General features: G+C 48.2%; 7 protein-coding genes across 7 annotated transcripts; 2 read left to right on the top strand and 5 right to left on the bottom strand.

The window, feature by feature from the left end:
* Window positions 1–652: 652 nt before the first annotated feature.
* Window positions 653–1261, top strand: FPRO_07771 (uncharacterized protein; the record flags this gene model as incomplete). The annotated part of the gene is made up of 3 exons (XM_031234135.1): window positions 653–944; window positions 1058–1150; window positions 1197–1261. 3 exons carry the CDS (start codon window positions 653–655, stop codon window positions 1259–1261), a joined length of 450 nt encoding a protein of 149 aa, XP_031083903.1.
* A 656-nt stretch (window positions 1262–1917) lies between these two features.
* FPRO_07772 (uncharacterized protein) lies at window positions 1918–2541 on the bottom strand (the record flags this gene model as incomplete). Its single annotated transcript, XM_031234134.1, has 3 exons — window positions 1918–2046; window positions 2098–2263; window positions 2321–2541. 3 exons carry the CDS (start codon window positions 2539–2541, stop codon window positions 1918–1920), a joined length of 516 nt encoding a protein of 171 aa, XP_031083902.1.
* A 3558-nt stretch (window positions 2542–6099) lies between these two features.
* FPRO_07773 (putative SCL1-20S proteasome subunit YC7ALPHA/Y8 (alpha1)) lies at window positions 6100–7120 on the bottom strand (the record flags this gene model as incomplete). Its single annotated transcript, XM_031234133.1, has 5 exons — window positions 6100–6486; window positions 6543–6755; window positions 6808–6902; window positions 6998–7057; window positions 7114–7120. 5 exons carry the CDS (start codon window positions 7118–7120, stop codon window positions 6100–6102), a joined length of 762 nt encoding a protein of 253 aa, XP_031083901.1.
* An 876-nt stretch (window positions 7121–7996) lies between these two features.
* FPRO_07774 (uncharacterized protein) lies at window positions 7997–9181 on the top strand (the record flags this gene model as incomplete). Its single annotated transcript, XM_031234132.1, has 1 exon — window positions 7997–9181. The coding sequence occupies one exon, from the start codon at window positions 7997–7999 to the stop codon at window positions 9179–9181; it is 1185 nt and encodes a 394-aa protein (XP_031083900.1).
* A 208-nt stretch (window positions 9182–9389) lies between these two features.
* On the bottom strand, window positions 9390–10355 carry FPRO_07775 (uncharacterized protein; the record flags this gene model as incomplete). The annotated part of the gene is made up of 2 exons (XM_031234131.1): window positions 9390–9824; window positions 9870–10355. 2 exons carry the CDS (start codon window positions 10353–10355, stop codon window positions 9390–9392), a joined length of 921 nt encoding a protein of 306 aa, XP_031083899.1.
* A 512-nt stretch (window positions 10356–10867) lies between these two features.
* Window positions 10868–11601, bottom strand: FPRO_07776 (uncharacterized protein; the record flags this gene model as incomplete). The annotated part of the gene is made up of 3 exons (XM_031234130.1): window positions 10868–11050; window positions 11101–11465; window positions 11553–11601. The coding sequence occupies 3 exons, from the start codon at window positions 11599–11601 to the stop codon at window positions 10868–10870; spliced, it is 597 nt and encodes a 198-aa protein (XP_031083898.1).
* Window positions 11602–12257: 656 nt separating this feature from the next.
* Window positions 12258–13616, bottom strand: FPRO_07777 (uncharacterized protein; the record flags this gene model as incomplete). The annotated part of the gene is made up of 1 exon (XM_031234129.1): window positions 12258–13616. One exon carries the CDS (start codon window positions 13614–13616, stop codon window positions 12258–12260), a length of 1359 nt encoding a protein of 452 aa, XP_031083897.1.
* Window positions 13617–15669: the final 2053 nt, after the last annotated feature.

Genomic DNA, 15669 nt, shown 5'->3' with positions numbered 1-15669 from the left:
CACAGGGAGGTAGGGAGGCCAACCACAGGCCTCATGTCCAACATCCTGATGACGTCGCATCAGAACTTTAAGTCCCCATGTCCAGCTGAACAGGGGTCATCGCCAAGAAGCCCCGAGTGGCCGGGACGACATGTGGGCTGTTCCTAGCAAGCGGTGACAGCATCTTGCACCAAAAAGAATAAGCGATGTGTCTGTGTGAAGAAAAAGATGTCCATGATGGATGGTCGGGTCGCTTGTCAGCGCGGGAATGCGGCTAAAAGCACTGACCATGCGGGGAGCCAGAAAGCGCCACACTAGCTGGCCAAAGCCCCCTGGATTCCATTAACAGCCCCCTGTAAGGATAGCGTCCTTGTGGACAGAAATTCCCTAGGGCGAGGCTGAGTTCACGACCCGCCAGCCACGTTGACGCCTTAGCCTCCAGTAATATTTTTAGAACGCACATCTCCTGCGAGATTCTGCCCTTGGTTCAATCTCAACCTCCACACAACCATCACAACCCGACGACTAATAGGCCTCGTGGACTAGTATCAGCCCTTTCTTGACGAACGCACGAGCCTCATGTTCTCTGGCCTACGTTCACACCTCTATTTGATCCCTTGATGTTGAAAATCTAGAACGCAGGGGAAGCTTGTGTTGCATCATCATCACCATCATGGCATCTGCAGACGAGAAGCCACCAGTCTTCAATTATATCCTCAGCTTCGTTCTTGTCGGCCTCGCGTGGGGCTTCACAACCCCTTTCATCCGTCGTGCCGCTCAATCACATAATCCACCTACGCATCCGGTGCTCGAGAGCCCATCAGTTCAATCTAGCTGGCTGAAGTCAAAGTTATACGGAGCGTTCTTTGCCGTCATTGACCTTTTGAAGAACCCTCGCTACGCAATCCCATTGGTTCTTAATCTTACGGGAAGCATCTGGTTCTTCTTGCTTATTGGACAGGCCGGTAAGTTGTGCTTCCTAAACTCGCCTGTCAAAGGTTGTCAGGGGGTGTCGATCGCGGATAGTCTAGTGAATCTTTGCCACGCCAAGGTGTTAGTTACTAATGACGACAGCCAGAATTGAGCTTGACCGTGCCCATTGTAAACACACTGGCGTTCCTCTTTACCGTTCTGGGTGATTGGTACGTTGATGGTAAAGTGATCAGTAAAGGTGAGTTTGTGTTCGTTCACAGCTATCTGTGTATTGACCATCTCAGATACTGCGGCTGGAATGGCTCTTATGTTGGTTGGAATTGGGTTGTGTGTTCAGAGCAAGCGTTGATAGACTAGGTTATATGTAATTGAACGTCAATGATTTTGTATTCAACAAATACTTTGTTCGGATTGGTTACCAAACAATGGAGGAACATGCATAAGAGACTCCACTTCTGGAAGAATTATTTGGTGAAACTTGAACCACAGTCATGGGCGAGGCATGTAAGTGGTAAAGTGAATATAAGGTTATTAAAGAATGTACGAGAAGAGGTAGAGTAAATAGTTATGTTATTGTCCTGCTCCAGGCAGTTAATGGAGCCCAGCCCCGTTCTCCTAACCAAGGTCCTGCAAGACCCAGGAGATGCTCTCCATCTATCTCAAAGTGTGCCCAAGCAACACAAATGTGTATCGTTTACGTCCAGTAAAACAAACCATGACTCATCAGGTCATGAAGAAAATATAACAAACATGTTTATCCTTTGCAAAATCGCAACCCCAAACCTCAACTCTCCCCCTTAAATATCCGGTCGTCAAGGGTGTTCGTCAAAGAATCGTATGCGTCAAAGAAGTAATAGGAAGAAAGTATTCATGATCAGCGTAGACGTCGTTCGCTTGCTTTTTGGTTCTCTTCGCTTCGTCTCTCGTTCATCACAACCATTGGTCCTGGGGGTATCTTAGATCGTACGTGGTAGCTTCGTTGTTTCTGTTTCCCTGGCGTATCGTTCACCGGCGTGCTCGGAGCCAGCGGAGCACGCTTCGGAGACTGGGATCTTCTGCCGTCCAGCGGCCCATTCCTTCATCCGAGGCCTTGAGCTCGGCGTAGATTACTTCGTCGGCGATGGCTGAGAGCTCCTGTAGCAAGAGTTAGTCTGGGAGGGCTTAGAGCATTGAAGGCTATCATACCGCTCGCAGTTGACGATCGCATGCTCGAAGCTGAGACTGGTTGCTCGAGTTTGGTACGCCGCCCTGCAGCACCTGTTTCCTGTATTCAACCCATCGTTGAGCCGCCGCTTGTCGAAGGTAAATCTTCTGACCCTCGTGTCGTCTCGCGTACGCGTCCAGGAGAACCCTCCAAGGTGTTAGTGATCTTGTCCCGAGTTCCTGTCTAGCCAACTTGAAGACCTACTGTTTAAGCTCGGCCTTCATCTGCTCTTGCTCCCCACCAGGGGGAGTTGGCACGCTGGTGTCGGCACCACATTCCAGAATGTGTTGTCCATCCAGCGCACATTGTCGAAGAGCAGCCCATCCTTCGGTGTAATAGTCTGCAGTGTCCTCAGGATCGACAGGAGCAGCAGCTATGTAGTATTGCAGTGTTCGGAAATCAGAGAGAACTTCAGCAACTCGCATTGTGCGGAACTCGTTTACTGTAGGAGATAACAAGTTCACGTGTCAGTGTCTCTGAGTCTTTAAGGGGGGCCGTGGTGGTGCAAAGATGCCAATTGACCACTGTAGGTAGCTGCCAAGCTGGCCAGGTATAACTTACATCCATCCATTATTTCTTAGTGTTTAGTTGGAATTGTTTTCGAAAGGTCAAGGTGATCAGACTAGCTGGGACACGAAGACAACAAAGCCAAAAAGGAAGAAGAGTTAGGAAATAGACTCGTGATGTATTGGAATCAAAGCAAAATCGATTTGAATCGTGAAATAGTCGGTGATGAAAAAGTTGACGAAAATGGTAGGTAAGGAAATATTATAAGAGCTTTGTCATGTCGATCACTTGGTAACAGTTGAGAGAAGCCGGTTCTTCAATGCTTGGTTGCTTGGTTGCTTGCTTGATTGACTGAACAATCGAAACAAGTAGCAGAACCGGGCATCCTTTTTGTATTGTATTATCGTGATGGTTGTCGAAGGCCTCCCAGATACTCCATCGAGAAACTAGAAACAGACACAGACAACAAGAAGAGTTCCAAGAAGCTCTTGCTCCAGAAAAGTCTCCATCTAGTCTAACTTCAGTCTACAGCTCGACCTAAGCTTGCCAAAGGCATGCCATGCTCCACCAACGGGAAGCGAACGGCTACTAGGTCCAAGGGGGGATACCACCCGACATCAAGCACCCCCTCTCTCTTCCTAGTCGAAGAGCCCTTACCGCACACATGAGAGGCTCGGCAATTAAAGCCAGCCTTCTGAGACAGAATCCTGGGCCACCAGTGAGAGAGTCAAGATGTGCCTCCACTCAGGACGGCCCTTTGCAAGCGCATGTTCAAGTGCAAGCTCAAAAACATCGACGACCCCGGACCAGCTGGTGGCAAACCATCAAGCTATCGAATGGAACCCAAGCACAAGGCCAAAGCCTTACCCTCAGCCCTACTCCTTACCCTGTCCTGCCCCTGGATATATGCAGAGTACTGCAGGGCCCGGAGAGTAAAGAGCCCTAGGTAGGCAGGTAGTGTGTATGTGTGTGGCACGTCATGAGCATGGCATGGTGTTGAGGGTGAGGATGAAATCAATGGGTGTGTGTCCAGCTACACCAGGTTCTCCTCTCCCGATAGGGTCGAGGATCCGTGATGTTCTACTTGAGAGGCGTCAAAGAGGCGTTTCTCTTTCTTCTCGGCTCGGCTTGTAGTTTAAGCACGATACCGTATTCCGTCTTTAGACAGAGCGGCGTAGGTCAAGACTCAAGCCATTGCGAATTTCACATATCTTCAGTTTTTCCGACGGACCAAACCATCCTAAAAAGCATCTTTGTCCGAGCAGAACAAAGTAAAAATACACCGGGTATGTTAACGTTATACGCTAGGAAACGTGCAGTCACCTTTCCTGCAGGGGTGGGTGTGGTTGTCAGAAACAAGTCTCCGCAATGAGAGAGATGCTAAGCTTGAGATACAGTACCTGCCTTGGCGTGTAAGCAAAGAGACGGTCAAAGTATTTGATGGGCAATTAGTTGCGAGAGAAAAATAAATGTGTAGGTTGTTGAATAGCGCAGGTGGATGTGGTGGGTTGGCGCCGGCTCAGCTACCTGGCTACCCATGAGCCACTCACTAGTTGTTCCCGAATAGGAAACGCCCTGTAGCTCTATCGGGGCAGCGAGGCCAATAGGCGCGCGGATGAAGCTTTCACAACTGTCCGGGGCGAGCTGGATGGCTGTAAAGGGTCAAGCCTATCTACACGAGGCCGTCTGAAAAGTGAATGTAACCCTACAAGACATGGGCATGACACGACACAAGACAAAATCAAAAGGCTGAGTCAATAGCGGTGATTCCGATATGAGGAGTTATCGAGATGATGATTCATGTTGTTTACCCGGGTGATTGACGACTCCTGTCACCTACTTCCAGGTTTGATACAGAATGTAATGCTAGATTGCCTACCAGATGGTTGACATGGGGGGTCAAGGTGGTAGTCCATGTCAAGTCAGATCTGAGACCAGCCCAGGGCATGCTGCATCTATCACATCTAATAACTTAGCACCTAGCTTGCTTACTTGGCTTGTCAATTCCAGCTCGTCCAGGTTCATTTCAACAAGGCATATCGCAGATATTGCAAAACATTGGGCTCTGCTCGAAACCACGAGGCACAGAATCGTCAGTTGACCGCATCTTCACTCACTCACTATCAAGCATCCACAATCCAATGAACTGGTCCTGGTCCACGCTGTGGCGTCATGTCCTCTATTCTTTGCATGGCGCCGTTGAAGACCGCTCACATTCTCTCCCCCAACCAACACCATTCCTCATGTTCTTCAACCGTTATTGACTTACCCAAACCAAAGCCCTAATCTACATACGAACTCTCTACCGTTCGCCTTCTCAACGTTCGCCTCCCATCCCATACCATCCTCAACATGAACTCCTCCGTCTCGGTTACTTTCAATCGCTCCCGCTCCCGCTCCCGCTCCCGCGCCTTGGTTCTGTAGACAACTTAACTACATCAGAACTTGACCCTGTTTTTGGATTGGTCGTGGCTTGTTTTCTTTCAGCGCCCCTGGGAGGCTCAAATCGGCGCTTACTATGGGTAGCCAGCCATCAACTCCAAGGAGCTTCCCAGTAAACCAGGGCCCCCTGCAAGGACGTAGTAGTAGATCCGATCGACCAGATGGATGGCTTTCACTTTCAGATCATATTTCACAAGCCTTGTCAACGAGCTTGTCCATGCCAGGAGAATCATTCATTACCAGCCACTTGTTTCCTTCAAATCTGTGCATTGACATATTTGATCCCATATGATTATCACTTCCAAGGATGTGATGAAGGTACTAGCATATTTCGAGATAGCTCTGTTTGCAAATTCATTCAAACTTGGAAATCATATGTACTTGCAGTCAGTCGTCAAGAAGCCTCTTTTGTCATTCACGTTCTAGATCCTCGTATGACTTGGAGATCATACCAATTGAGCTTGTTTTGGAGAAAGTAAATGACACAGGTATGCGCATTGACCAAAATTAGAACAAACCACGCTAGAACAAACTTGCACCAAATCGAATTGGCTTCGCTGCGAGGCTTGCGCCTTTGTTCATGTCTGAAATAGATCCACTATTGAGAAATATTGGTTTTCTCAACTCTCAAACCTGCACTACCTCATGCATCCATGACCCACTAACTGGCATATGTTAGGCCCGTCGTAGGCTCTTAGCAACTTGGTGCGAGGCATACTCGTCCTCAATTGGGTCATCAGGCGCGACTGTTGTCATTTGCTCAATTGAAAAGTCTCATCAGTTTCTATTGCACATGGTCAGGACGGCTAGTGACACACTGGCGAGGACCCACGCCCACGACGGCATCCAAGTCTCTAATCTTGATAATCCACCCCCCTGCATTGACATTGCATGGCCCGCGTTCCTGGGAGCAGAACGTCGTCCCTGCAGTCCACGAATCAGACCTCTGATTCCTCGCGACAAAGTGCACCGACCTTTTACTATGGCCAGCCGATATGTTTCATCCCATGTTCCATATCATTCTCTCCACTCGCTCAGTCCTTCTCTGCGATAGCTTGTAACCGGTCGTCAATCTCGTCCTCAGTCAATGTTCGGAATCCCGAGTAGGTTCCCTCTTCACCGTCAGGTCGAGGTCCACCCACGATACCGATCTCGATCTCTCCCTTCTTGAAATCCATGCTCAGAACTGTGCTCAGTGTTGTGATGGCCAGCTCAACAACCTCCTCCCAAGATCCCTCCGCATGCTCCTTGTTACGGAGCTTCTTCTCAAGGTGGTTCAGCGCCTCCTGTTGCTTCGGGCCTGCCGCAGTTCCCTTGTAACCGATGTAGTATCCAGCAGGGTCGCACTTGAACAGCTGGGGGCCATATTCGGAGTCGAGCGAAATCAGAGTGGTCGCAACGCCGTAAGGTCGCATGTAAGCCTGGGGTAGGGTCAGTATTTGGTTGGTCGCAATTTTGAGGATGAGAATATGCTTACTCGTTGAGTGTAGACTTGGCTGATGTTGGCAAGACGCTTGGCTAGTGCATCAGCTGGCATCTCATACCCATATTTGTATCGAAATTCTGCTGCTTCGCCCTGAGCCCTTTGAGCAAAAGCCCGGGCATCTGCGATGGATCCTGTGATGACGCATCCGACCGAGGGAGAGAGCTGGAAGATGTGGGTGACAGAGGCGGGGTCCATAAGCTTGTCCTATTGCCTTCATCAGTCCTGATCATGAGATTGTCCGACATTATCAACGTACGGGGACCTTCTTCTGAGACAGAACAACAGCACAGTCCTTGCCTCTCACGCCGACGGACATAATGTTGGCAGCCGTAATCGCCTTAAAGGCGTACTCTGCATTCATGTCAGTCCTGAATCATGTATCCATCAACGTCATCGGTCAAAGAAATCGTAAGGTTCGGTGCTCTTGACGACCGGGATTCGCATACCAACTTGGTACAGCCGACCATTGTCAGCGAAGATGGTAATGTGTCGATCGTATGCGCCGGCTGTTTGCTTGTGTGTTAGCAAGAATGCCATAGACCAGATTGGCAGCATAGCATACCCGACATTGTGGAGGATTTGTGTTATCTATCGGTTCGGGATTGGGTAGATTTAGCAGATGAAGCTCAAGAAGAACTCGTCAAGTACTGAATGAGGCGAGTTTGAGATGTTGGTTGACGTTACGAAGGTTGAGGGGAGCTATTGTGGGTTGAGATAGTCGACGCGTTAGCAGGAGCTTGCCTAGAGCACAGTGAGGCAACGGAGCTCAATGGGAAGGCTGAGTTGATGCCTCGCTGGCATTATGTAATCCTCAGGCAGAAGGTGGTGGGTGGCAGGGTGACACAAAAGACAGACACTATGATGCTTTCTCATAAGAGAAGCCTGGGATTTCTTTATGGGCGAAAAACCATACTACGATCTCAAACTATATAAGGCGCTGTATGAAATCAAAACCATTCAGAATTTTAGCCTTCCGGAGAGGTCTGAATGATACAGTTCCCGGTCAGCCTGAAGCTCTTTCCACATAATATTGTCGCTCAAGCTCTCCATATTTCTTATCTTATCGCATCTCTGGATCCACTCATGATGATCCTCAGAAAAAAGTTGCTCGACAACCCAGGAGATCCGGCCCGCAACAACACGACATTGCATATCGGCCTTGCACTTGCGCTGCGCTAAAAGGAACTTGCAGAATTGACAACTCAGAGTCCCCCTTTAGACTTTGCGCTGTTGCTATTGGCCTTTTGAAAATCAACAGAGAATCCACCGCAAATACAGCAGCTAGAAGAAAATTCAAGGACCCTGGCAACTACAGCAAATCTGAGGAAGTTGAAGAAAACACAAATCTCAGGTTGTCAACTTTTTGAGAGTCGAAGTCCGTTCACGTTCTTTTTGCTGTTTCTCTGTCCTCTCCTTCAAACCAACTGTACAAACATCATCTCACAATGTCTGGTCAAACTCCCGCCTGGAAGAAATTGGGCTTGAAGCTCAAGCAGCCTTCTGATGCATCTGAGCCCAGCTTTGGGCACCCAACCAGCAGTACAAGCACAAGCATCCAGTCAAGTACAAAGAGAAAATTCGACGCCCCGCCACCTTCCAATTCCTCTCAGGTTGCTAAGCGACCACGTCAGGATGAAGCCACAACAAGTTGGAATGCACCGGGACAGTTAAAGAGGCAGAAGTCAGTCACCTTTGCCGATTCACCATCCAACAACCACTCTACCAGGACACCATCAAGACCCATTAAACAGAGCAAGGCCAAGAGCAAAGGCCCCGCAAAGAAGCCTCAACCCCAGGTCCCTACTGATCTCAAGCCTGCGCTTGAATACTTGAGGCTCTGGAAGACAGCTCGCGATAGCTGGAAGTTCAACAAAAACCACCAATCAAACCTCATCAAGCACGTTTTCGATGCCGATGGAATCCCCGCCTCTGACATTGAAACCTTCTACGACTACATCCAAGACTTGAAGGGCTTTGTCAGGATGCGGCTGCTGGAGAATGCTCGCGAGGTTAGGGATCAGGACCAATCGGATGGAGCAAAGGTGTTCCCTGAGGGAACCAAAGACCTTGAGGCTACTCAAAAACGATATGAGGAGGTTCTTGCTAAAATTCTTGAAAATCACCCAGTGGGAACTAAGAGAAAGGGCTTCACCGAGGTCGATTACCTCTCGGACTCAGAAGAGGAGGATGTCATCATTCGCCGACTTGTGAAGCGCATGAGAGCTGAACTTGTCATTGACGAACTCTCCGATGGCGAAGACACTGTGGCCAGCATCGCATCATCACAGACCATCACTGCAAGCGATAACAACGTCACATCAACTCCAGATGCAGAGAAGACTGTGAAGATCACCGACGGCGTTGCCGGAAAACGTCGACGAAAGCTCCGTGTGAATGTCGAAGACAGCGATTCCAGCAGTTCCGAGTCGGACTCGGACTCTGATTCAGATAGTAACTCCGAAACCAGCAGCAGCGGGAGCTCATCATCGTCTGAGGACGAATCCGAGAATGAGGCCCCGGCACGAGCTTATCGACAGCCCGGCGAGGAAGATTCAAGCGATTCCTCGTCTTCCTCGGATGAGTCGAGCTCTGACGACAGTTCGAGTGAGGATGAATCGGACTCTGAGTGAGGATTATGATACCCGTCTTTGATGACACAGGATTAGGACGAAGATGGAGCCGGATAGACTGTAAAACCATGTTCGCAGACTAATTTTATCGACATACCCACGCATCATGTTTCAACGTATGTCTATCGGCATACTTATCTGTGGACGTAAAAAGGGGCTCTAATGAGCGTTGCAATAGTATATGTTATCTAGAGATTATTGTATTCATTTAAGCATACAACTTGGTGAACCCCTCGTTTGGTGGCTGAAGCCAATTCTTATCATCATAGTCCCTGTCTTGTCCTTCAATGATATGGAACGTGTAAATAATCCGACCCTTTTGACTGGTGTTCTTCTCGCTCTTATGCAACAGGTTGCCGTGAATAAGGACTAGATCGCCAGCCTTGACTTCTCCAGGGACATACTTATGTGGTCCGCCTGGCGCTGCTTGTCCATAGCCTGCTGCTTCAGGGAACTTTGGTCCGTCATTGTCCACCATCTCTGTGCCCACATTGCCTGCCTTGCGAACAAGTCTTTTCTCAACTGGTGCCCAGAGATGTGAACCGGGGAGGAAACTTAGACATCCATTCTCTAGCGTGGCATCCTCAAGTGCGTACCAGAAACCAACCGCCGATGGAGGGTTGGTGTACAAGAAAGTGCTATCCTGGTGGATGTTAGTCAGTCATAAAACAGCATCAGCTTGACATACTTGGTGCGGAGGTACGGCGCCTCCTATTTCTGGTTGCTTGCAGATGACCATGCTCTGGAGACACCGAGGGTCTTTGAAGCCAAGGCTACGTGCCACAGCAGGTGGGCTGACCTTGCTTGTATCGTGGTCCAGAAGACGAGCAAATGGAGGGGATAGAGCGTGCAGGTAATGGCCGATTTTGTTGACAGCACGAGCCTTGGGTTTGGTGAGTTTTCCATCATCGTCAAAAGCGTCTTCCTCGAAGAAGAACCGAATCTTGTCACCTGAAGTCAGGAAGTAGTCGTCACCAACATGGTCACGTTTCTCGCCGGTTGAGAAACGTGTGAGAGGGTGATCATCTAGAGAGAAACTTTCGAGAAGATTGTGAGTTTCGTCGAGTAGAGATTTGACAGTTGAGCTGGAGAGGGCGCCAGGGAGAATGAGGTAGCCATCGCGATTGAAGGTTTCCAGCTGATCTGGCGAGAGTCCTGGGGTATTGGTAGTCATAGTGCTTTTGGTTCGAAGAGTTAAGTAGTGCTTGGGTATAACTTGAGGTGATTTGTCTTTATCTGAACCGAGGTTGTGTGAGATAAAGTTGATGTTGATAAAGAGCAAAGGTGGGGAGCTACATATACCCCGCCTGCATCACCACATGCCTCATACGGCTATACTAGGTAATTACAACACACACAGCAGTTGTACCACTAGGAGAAGGATTGTAAGCTGACTTGTTTGTAGACTCTGACAGTTTGGGGTTAACTATGGACAGACACAGTTACTTGTGATGATTATAGCTCACGGTACTAGTCACTTCCAATAGGCGAAATAATCTATTGATTAACTAAATCTATTTAAGGTAGCTACAGCAGAGCCCCTTGTATTATTCTAGATCAGCACCTTGAAATGTACCAGACATCCAACACCAGAGACTCTTTACTTGAAACAAAACACCTGCCATGAGAACATCAGACTAGAAGATACGCAGCCAACAAATCCAAGCATTAGTTATTGTAGACTTCCTAAGCATCGAGAGGGTCCGACAAGAAATCGTATCCCTCCTCGGGGGGGAGAAGGTATGCGGAGAAAGCAATACCAGTAGCAGTCAGAAGACAGATAACTGCCGCGGTGGTGCTGAGGTAGAACGACGTATCGAGCGACCACCCAGGAATATTAAACTGATCATCATGATCATAAAGGTACGCCTAGCATAGATTAGTTTGTATCGAAACACTTTCGTAGCAGAACAACTCACCACGATAGAAATAGCCGCAAATTCCATAACAGAAATTAGGGTCAGCATGCCAGTGGCAAAAGGCCATCCAGTCTCGCGCTTGTATTTCCCACCGCACATGATGACAACAAAGGTCACCAAACCGCCCAAACATAACAGAGTAGCAAATGATGCTAGAAACCCAACGGTCCTCCACATGGAGCAGAAGTATCGTTCACCTCCTTGACAGAGATCTTTGGGGGGAAATGGTCGACAGTATGGATCATCCAGCGTTGAACAGCTCTTGTGTAAGCCGATATGCCTCTCGACTATCTCGCCGGTGGCCGAAGTGACGGAGTATGTTACCCAGTTAGGGAGCCATATCGGGATTACTATCATGACCGTGGCTATTGTTTGTCAACTCGAGATGAACTAGAACCGGTCGCATACGTCATTGCAGGCGCGTGCTGTGGGCAGAATGTCGGAAAACTTACCAGCTACAAAAGCCGCCAGGGCCGAAGTGTATACCGAGACTCGCGTCATGGTGTATATTGCAATTTGCCGTCGAGTTCGAATGAAATAGATTGAGGTTATGTGGTAGACAGAAGAAGAAATGTCGATGCCTTGTGGTGGCCTGCCTTGAAAACAGCCCAGTTCATGTGCTACAGCTTATGAGTGGTTGATGCCAAGTTTCATTAATGGGTTTAGCGGGGATCAAATTGTGGCTTAGTTTGCGATATAACAAATGATAAGCGACCAATAGAATATCACGATGCATATGATACAAGTTATTGAGAAGAACTGAACTATGTCTCATGGGAGAAACAAGCCTCAAGGTGTTAATGTGGTGGCTTCGAGCCTAAAGCGCTAAAATCTTCCAAAAATATCATTCTCTTCTTTTACTACAAGATTGAAACACTCGAATCACCAAGCAAGCACATGACAAATAACTGTGAAAACGCTGTATTGATAAAGATGAAAGGCAAAGTAAACCCACCAAATATCGCCGCTTGAAAGAGTGCGACAGAAAAAGCACATTAGCACAGTCATCCACTCGTCTATTCCGACAATATCGTCAAAGACCGACAAATACGTATGCCCTTCTCAAACCCTCCATGTAATAATCCCCCAGGTATAATGTCTGTATTAAAACGCCCACAAAACGCCTAAACCGCAAATCCCAATGCAATGTAGTTGTCTTATTTCTTAGGGGACTTCTTGGCGACTGGTCCCTGGTCGCTAAAGTCGGCGTCACTTAGACACTCAGCAACGACAGGGTTGTCAAAAATGTGCTTTTGTAGGTGTCCTCCAAAAAGAAGTCTCATCATGTCGATTCTGGAAGAGAGTGACCACGAATCGATCACGGCGACGTAGTTGCCGAGGCGAAGTTTGTGACGGTATCCAAATTCAATGACACCATCCTCATTGGGCTTGGAGGTTGGGCGCTTATCACCCTTCTGAGGTGTATAGCCAGCTGACGAATATCCTGGTCCGACACCCTTCTCAAGTGAGGTGATAGCGCTCATCAAGCTATCTCGAAGGTCTCGGCGATCCTTCTTTGAAACAGATTTGGAGCTCTGCTTGGCGAGCTCTGACATGCGGCCTGTGAGCTTCTCTGGGTTGACGGGAAGATCCCAAGATTCCCCTGTCTCCTCCTCATGATTGCGCGCCGCCTCGAAAATGAGTGCAATGCAGGCAGCGGCCTGAGCTTGAACACCAACATCAACACTGTCAAGCTGTTCGTAAAAGCCATCCAAAGCCATGGTGGCGGCATATGAAAAGTCGTCCACATGGCTAGCAACAAAGGCCCAACCTCGAAGAGCAGCCGCAACAATGAAGCCATTGTCATAGGAATCGATATTGTCTCCATCAGACTCAACAATAGCGTACAGGTAGTCGAGCAGCTCAAGGGCCTCCGTCTCGCCACCGCCGCCATAAAGCACAGTAAAGCACAATGCGTAAATGCCAAAGGCCTTGCATTCCTCATCGTCGTCGTCGGCAATTATCTGCTTGAGTGTTCCTTCGGCATGCTCGTGAATGTTTGCGTCCTCTGAGGAACTAAGAGTCAGAAGATATGCCTGAAGATAGAGGAGACGCTCTCTGGCTTCCATGCCGCGATTAGCGCCACGAATGAAAAGCTCTGCGAGTTCGTTGGCCGAATCGTCAAGCCACTCGTGGGTGGCAGGGGCGAATCGATGTCGCAAAACCTTAATGTAGAGTTCTAGAAGTTGAGTTCGGGCATCGCTATTATTGTGCTTGCGATCCTGAAGTTCTTCCATAAACTGCTTGGCGTCGAATGTGTTGGTGCCATCTTCGTTGGTGTCGACTAGAGAGCTTCCGGAAGCAATGCTCATGGTATCGTCGTACTCGAAGTCATCTTCACTCTCGTCAGAAGCAGCCCGACTCGGGGCTGCGGAATGCGCGGGTGACGTGAGAAGCGAAGCGAAAGGAGAGCCTCGAGGAGTCAAACCAGCGGAAGCACGACCTGACTTGATGGCTTTCTTTGATGTAGTCTTTCCGTCGCCCTTGAGGGCCTTTACTCGAGCGTGGTTCATCATTTTGCTGAAGTCTTGGTTAAGTCCAAAAGTGGTGTTGTAAATGAGAATGTGCAAAAAGTATGGAGGTTAATCGACGAGGAAAACTTGCAAAATTTGAATCTAGGCAAGTTTATAACGATCAAATGATCAAAAGCTGTGCAGCAAGTGATCCTCGTCTAGTTGAAAATTCTGTCACTTGGGTATGGTTTTGGGTCTGGGTCGACTGATGTGTGTGTAGTAGGCGGAGGTTGGTGTTACTTTATAGGCGTATCGAGGCATAAAGTCCATGGGGAAGTTCGCGCGACAATAGGAGGAGTTCGGAGATAGGTGTTAGCAAGATGGTTGCACCTGGATTTGAGCAAAGTAAGGAAAGAGAAGAGAAGGAAGTGGACGAACGGCGATAAATATTTGTTTAAAGCCAGCGAGAACCGGGTTGTGGCGTGGCACCAGAAGTATGAGCAGCCCTGTGGACAGTGGAACAGTCTGAGTGGAACATGGATCAGGCGCCGCTGAGAAATTCCAGCACTTTAAGTGGCAAATCATTAGCCGTGAAGCTTAAAGTGCCTTGAACATGCAGGTGCAAGCCAACGGTTAAGGGGTTTGTGACTCAGAGGCTTGAATATTACTTGGAGCTACATGCTAGATGCTTCTTGGTATTACCTTACCTCCCATCTGAGGAATCTCATGCATTCTTGTCAATAGTTCCTGAGGTCCGAAGTATATATCACATGTTTGTTCCAATACTTCAAATGACAGCATAGTGGGTAGCCTCCCCAGAAAAGGGACAAGGAAAGGATGCTAACGTCCCACTCACCCGCTTAGCTATTCTCCACTTGAATCCTTGTCTCGGTCAGCGTCATCGATCTAACTCGCTTAGTCCCTTGCTGATTGGTATCTTAATCAGAGTGTTTTCTTGGTGCTTGAACAATGTCGAATCGCGCTTTGAGTTCAAACTTCTGAATATAATTTCGCAATTAAAGAAGTAGTGCGATAAAGGATCCAGCTTCCTCCGAAGTCAAATGTGGTTAGGAAAAGCGAATGTGAAATCTGACAAACGAGAAAACAACCGAAGAGTTTCACTTAATATTGGTAAGCGCCAATCATTTGATATACTGATACCCGTGCCTGTGGGTTAGGCAGAGGCGGCTTGTTGGCTTGAGCCAAACGGACAACATGATCATAAACCCAGGCTTGACTGAGCTCGCATGGAGATGCAATAGGTAGGAATAGATTGTAATAGATCTGATAATGAAGCTCTTCACTGATATAAATTGAGTATCACAGACGAGATAGAAAACATCGCTTTGTGCAACTACCTTACTGCTGCCTTGGCTGGCTGAACCACGAAGAGTTCTGTGCGAGCCATACAAAAATGCCCTCCTTGCCTGCTTCTCATTTACGAGCACCTGGTAGCTGAAGTCTAAGCTACACAATGTACTATGCTTTACGCAAAAGTGCAATCGTATACTCACCATGTTAGAAACATCCAATGCCATGCGGCTCAGACTCTATTGATATTTTTTCCAGGAGGGTTGAAACAAAACCAAGCTGACATTTATGCGTTGGAAGCCAACCCACACCCGCCGTATCGACCACTCCTGATAGCGCTGGTACCAATGGAAAGATTCCCACCTGACGCCATGTTGCTATTCTTTAGGCAGTGAGTTAAAATGCTAGTCACCGTGCCAGCTCAACCACTTGCATGACCCTAATACGAGTACCTTGATTACGATGCTTGGGTACCGCCATTTGATTGCGCGTACGTACCCGATAAAGACGCAGACTCTCGAGTGAAGATGATGGTGCCAAAAACAAGTAGTCTAAAGACCTATTAATATAAACTAAACTTTCTTCAGTGTTTCCATTTACTCAGGATAACGGCCCCAAGTTTTCTGGCATTTCCCTAGCATGATAAGGCCAGGGTCGGGTGCCAAGCTGAAGGGCTTAGCAAAGCAGTCCGCCCAATTTACACAGTTCAAATTAACTCTTACACTATTTATCCATGACCTCTTCACTCAAGCCATCTTCCCATCGGTCCGATTTTCTGCCTTTACACTGGGTTATATTTGATTAC

Source organism: Fusarium proliferatum (assembly GCF_900067095.1).
Source record: "Fusarium proliferatum ET1 genome assembly, contig: FPRO_scaffold007, whole genome shotgun sequence".
NCBI classification, from domain to species: Eukaryota; Fungi; Ascomycota; class Sordariomycetes; order Hypocreales; family Nectriaceae; genus Fusarium; species Fusarium proliferatum.
The sequence above is the reverse complement of the archived record's forward strand: the minus strand, read 5'-3'. Positions and strand labels throughout refer to the sequence as shown.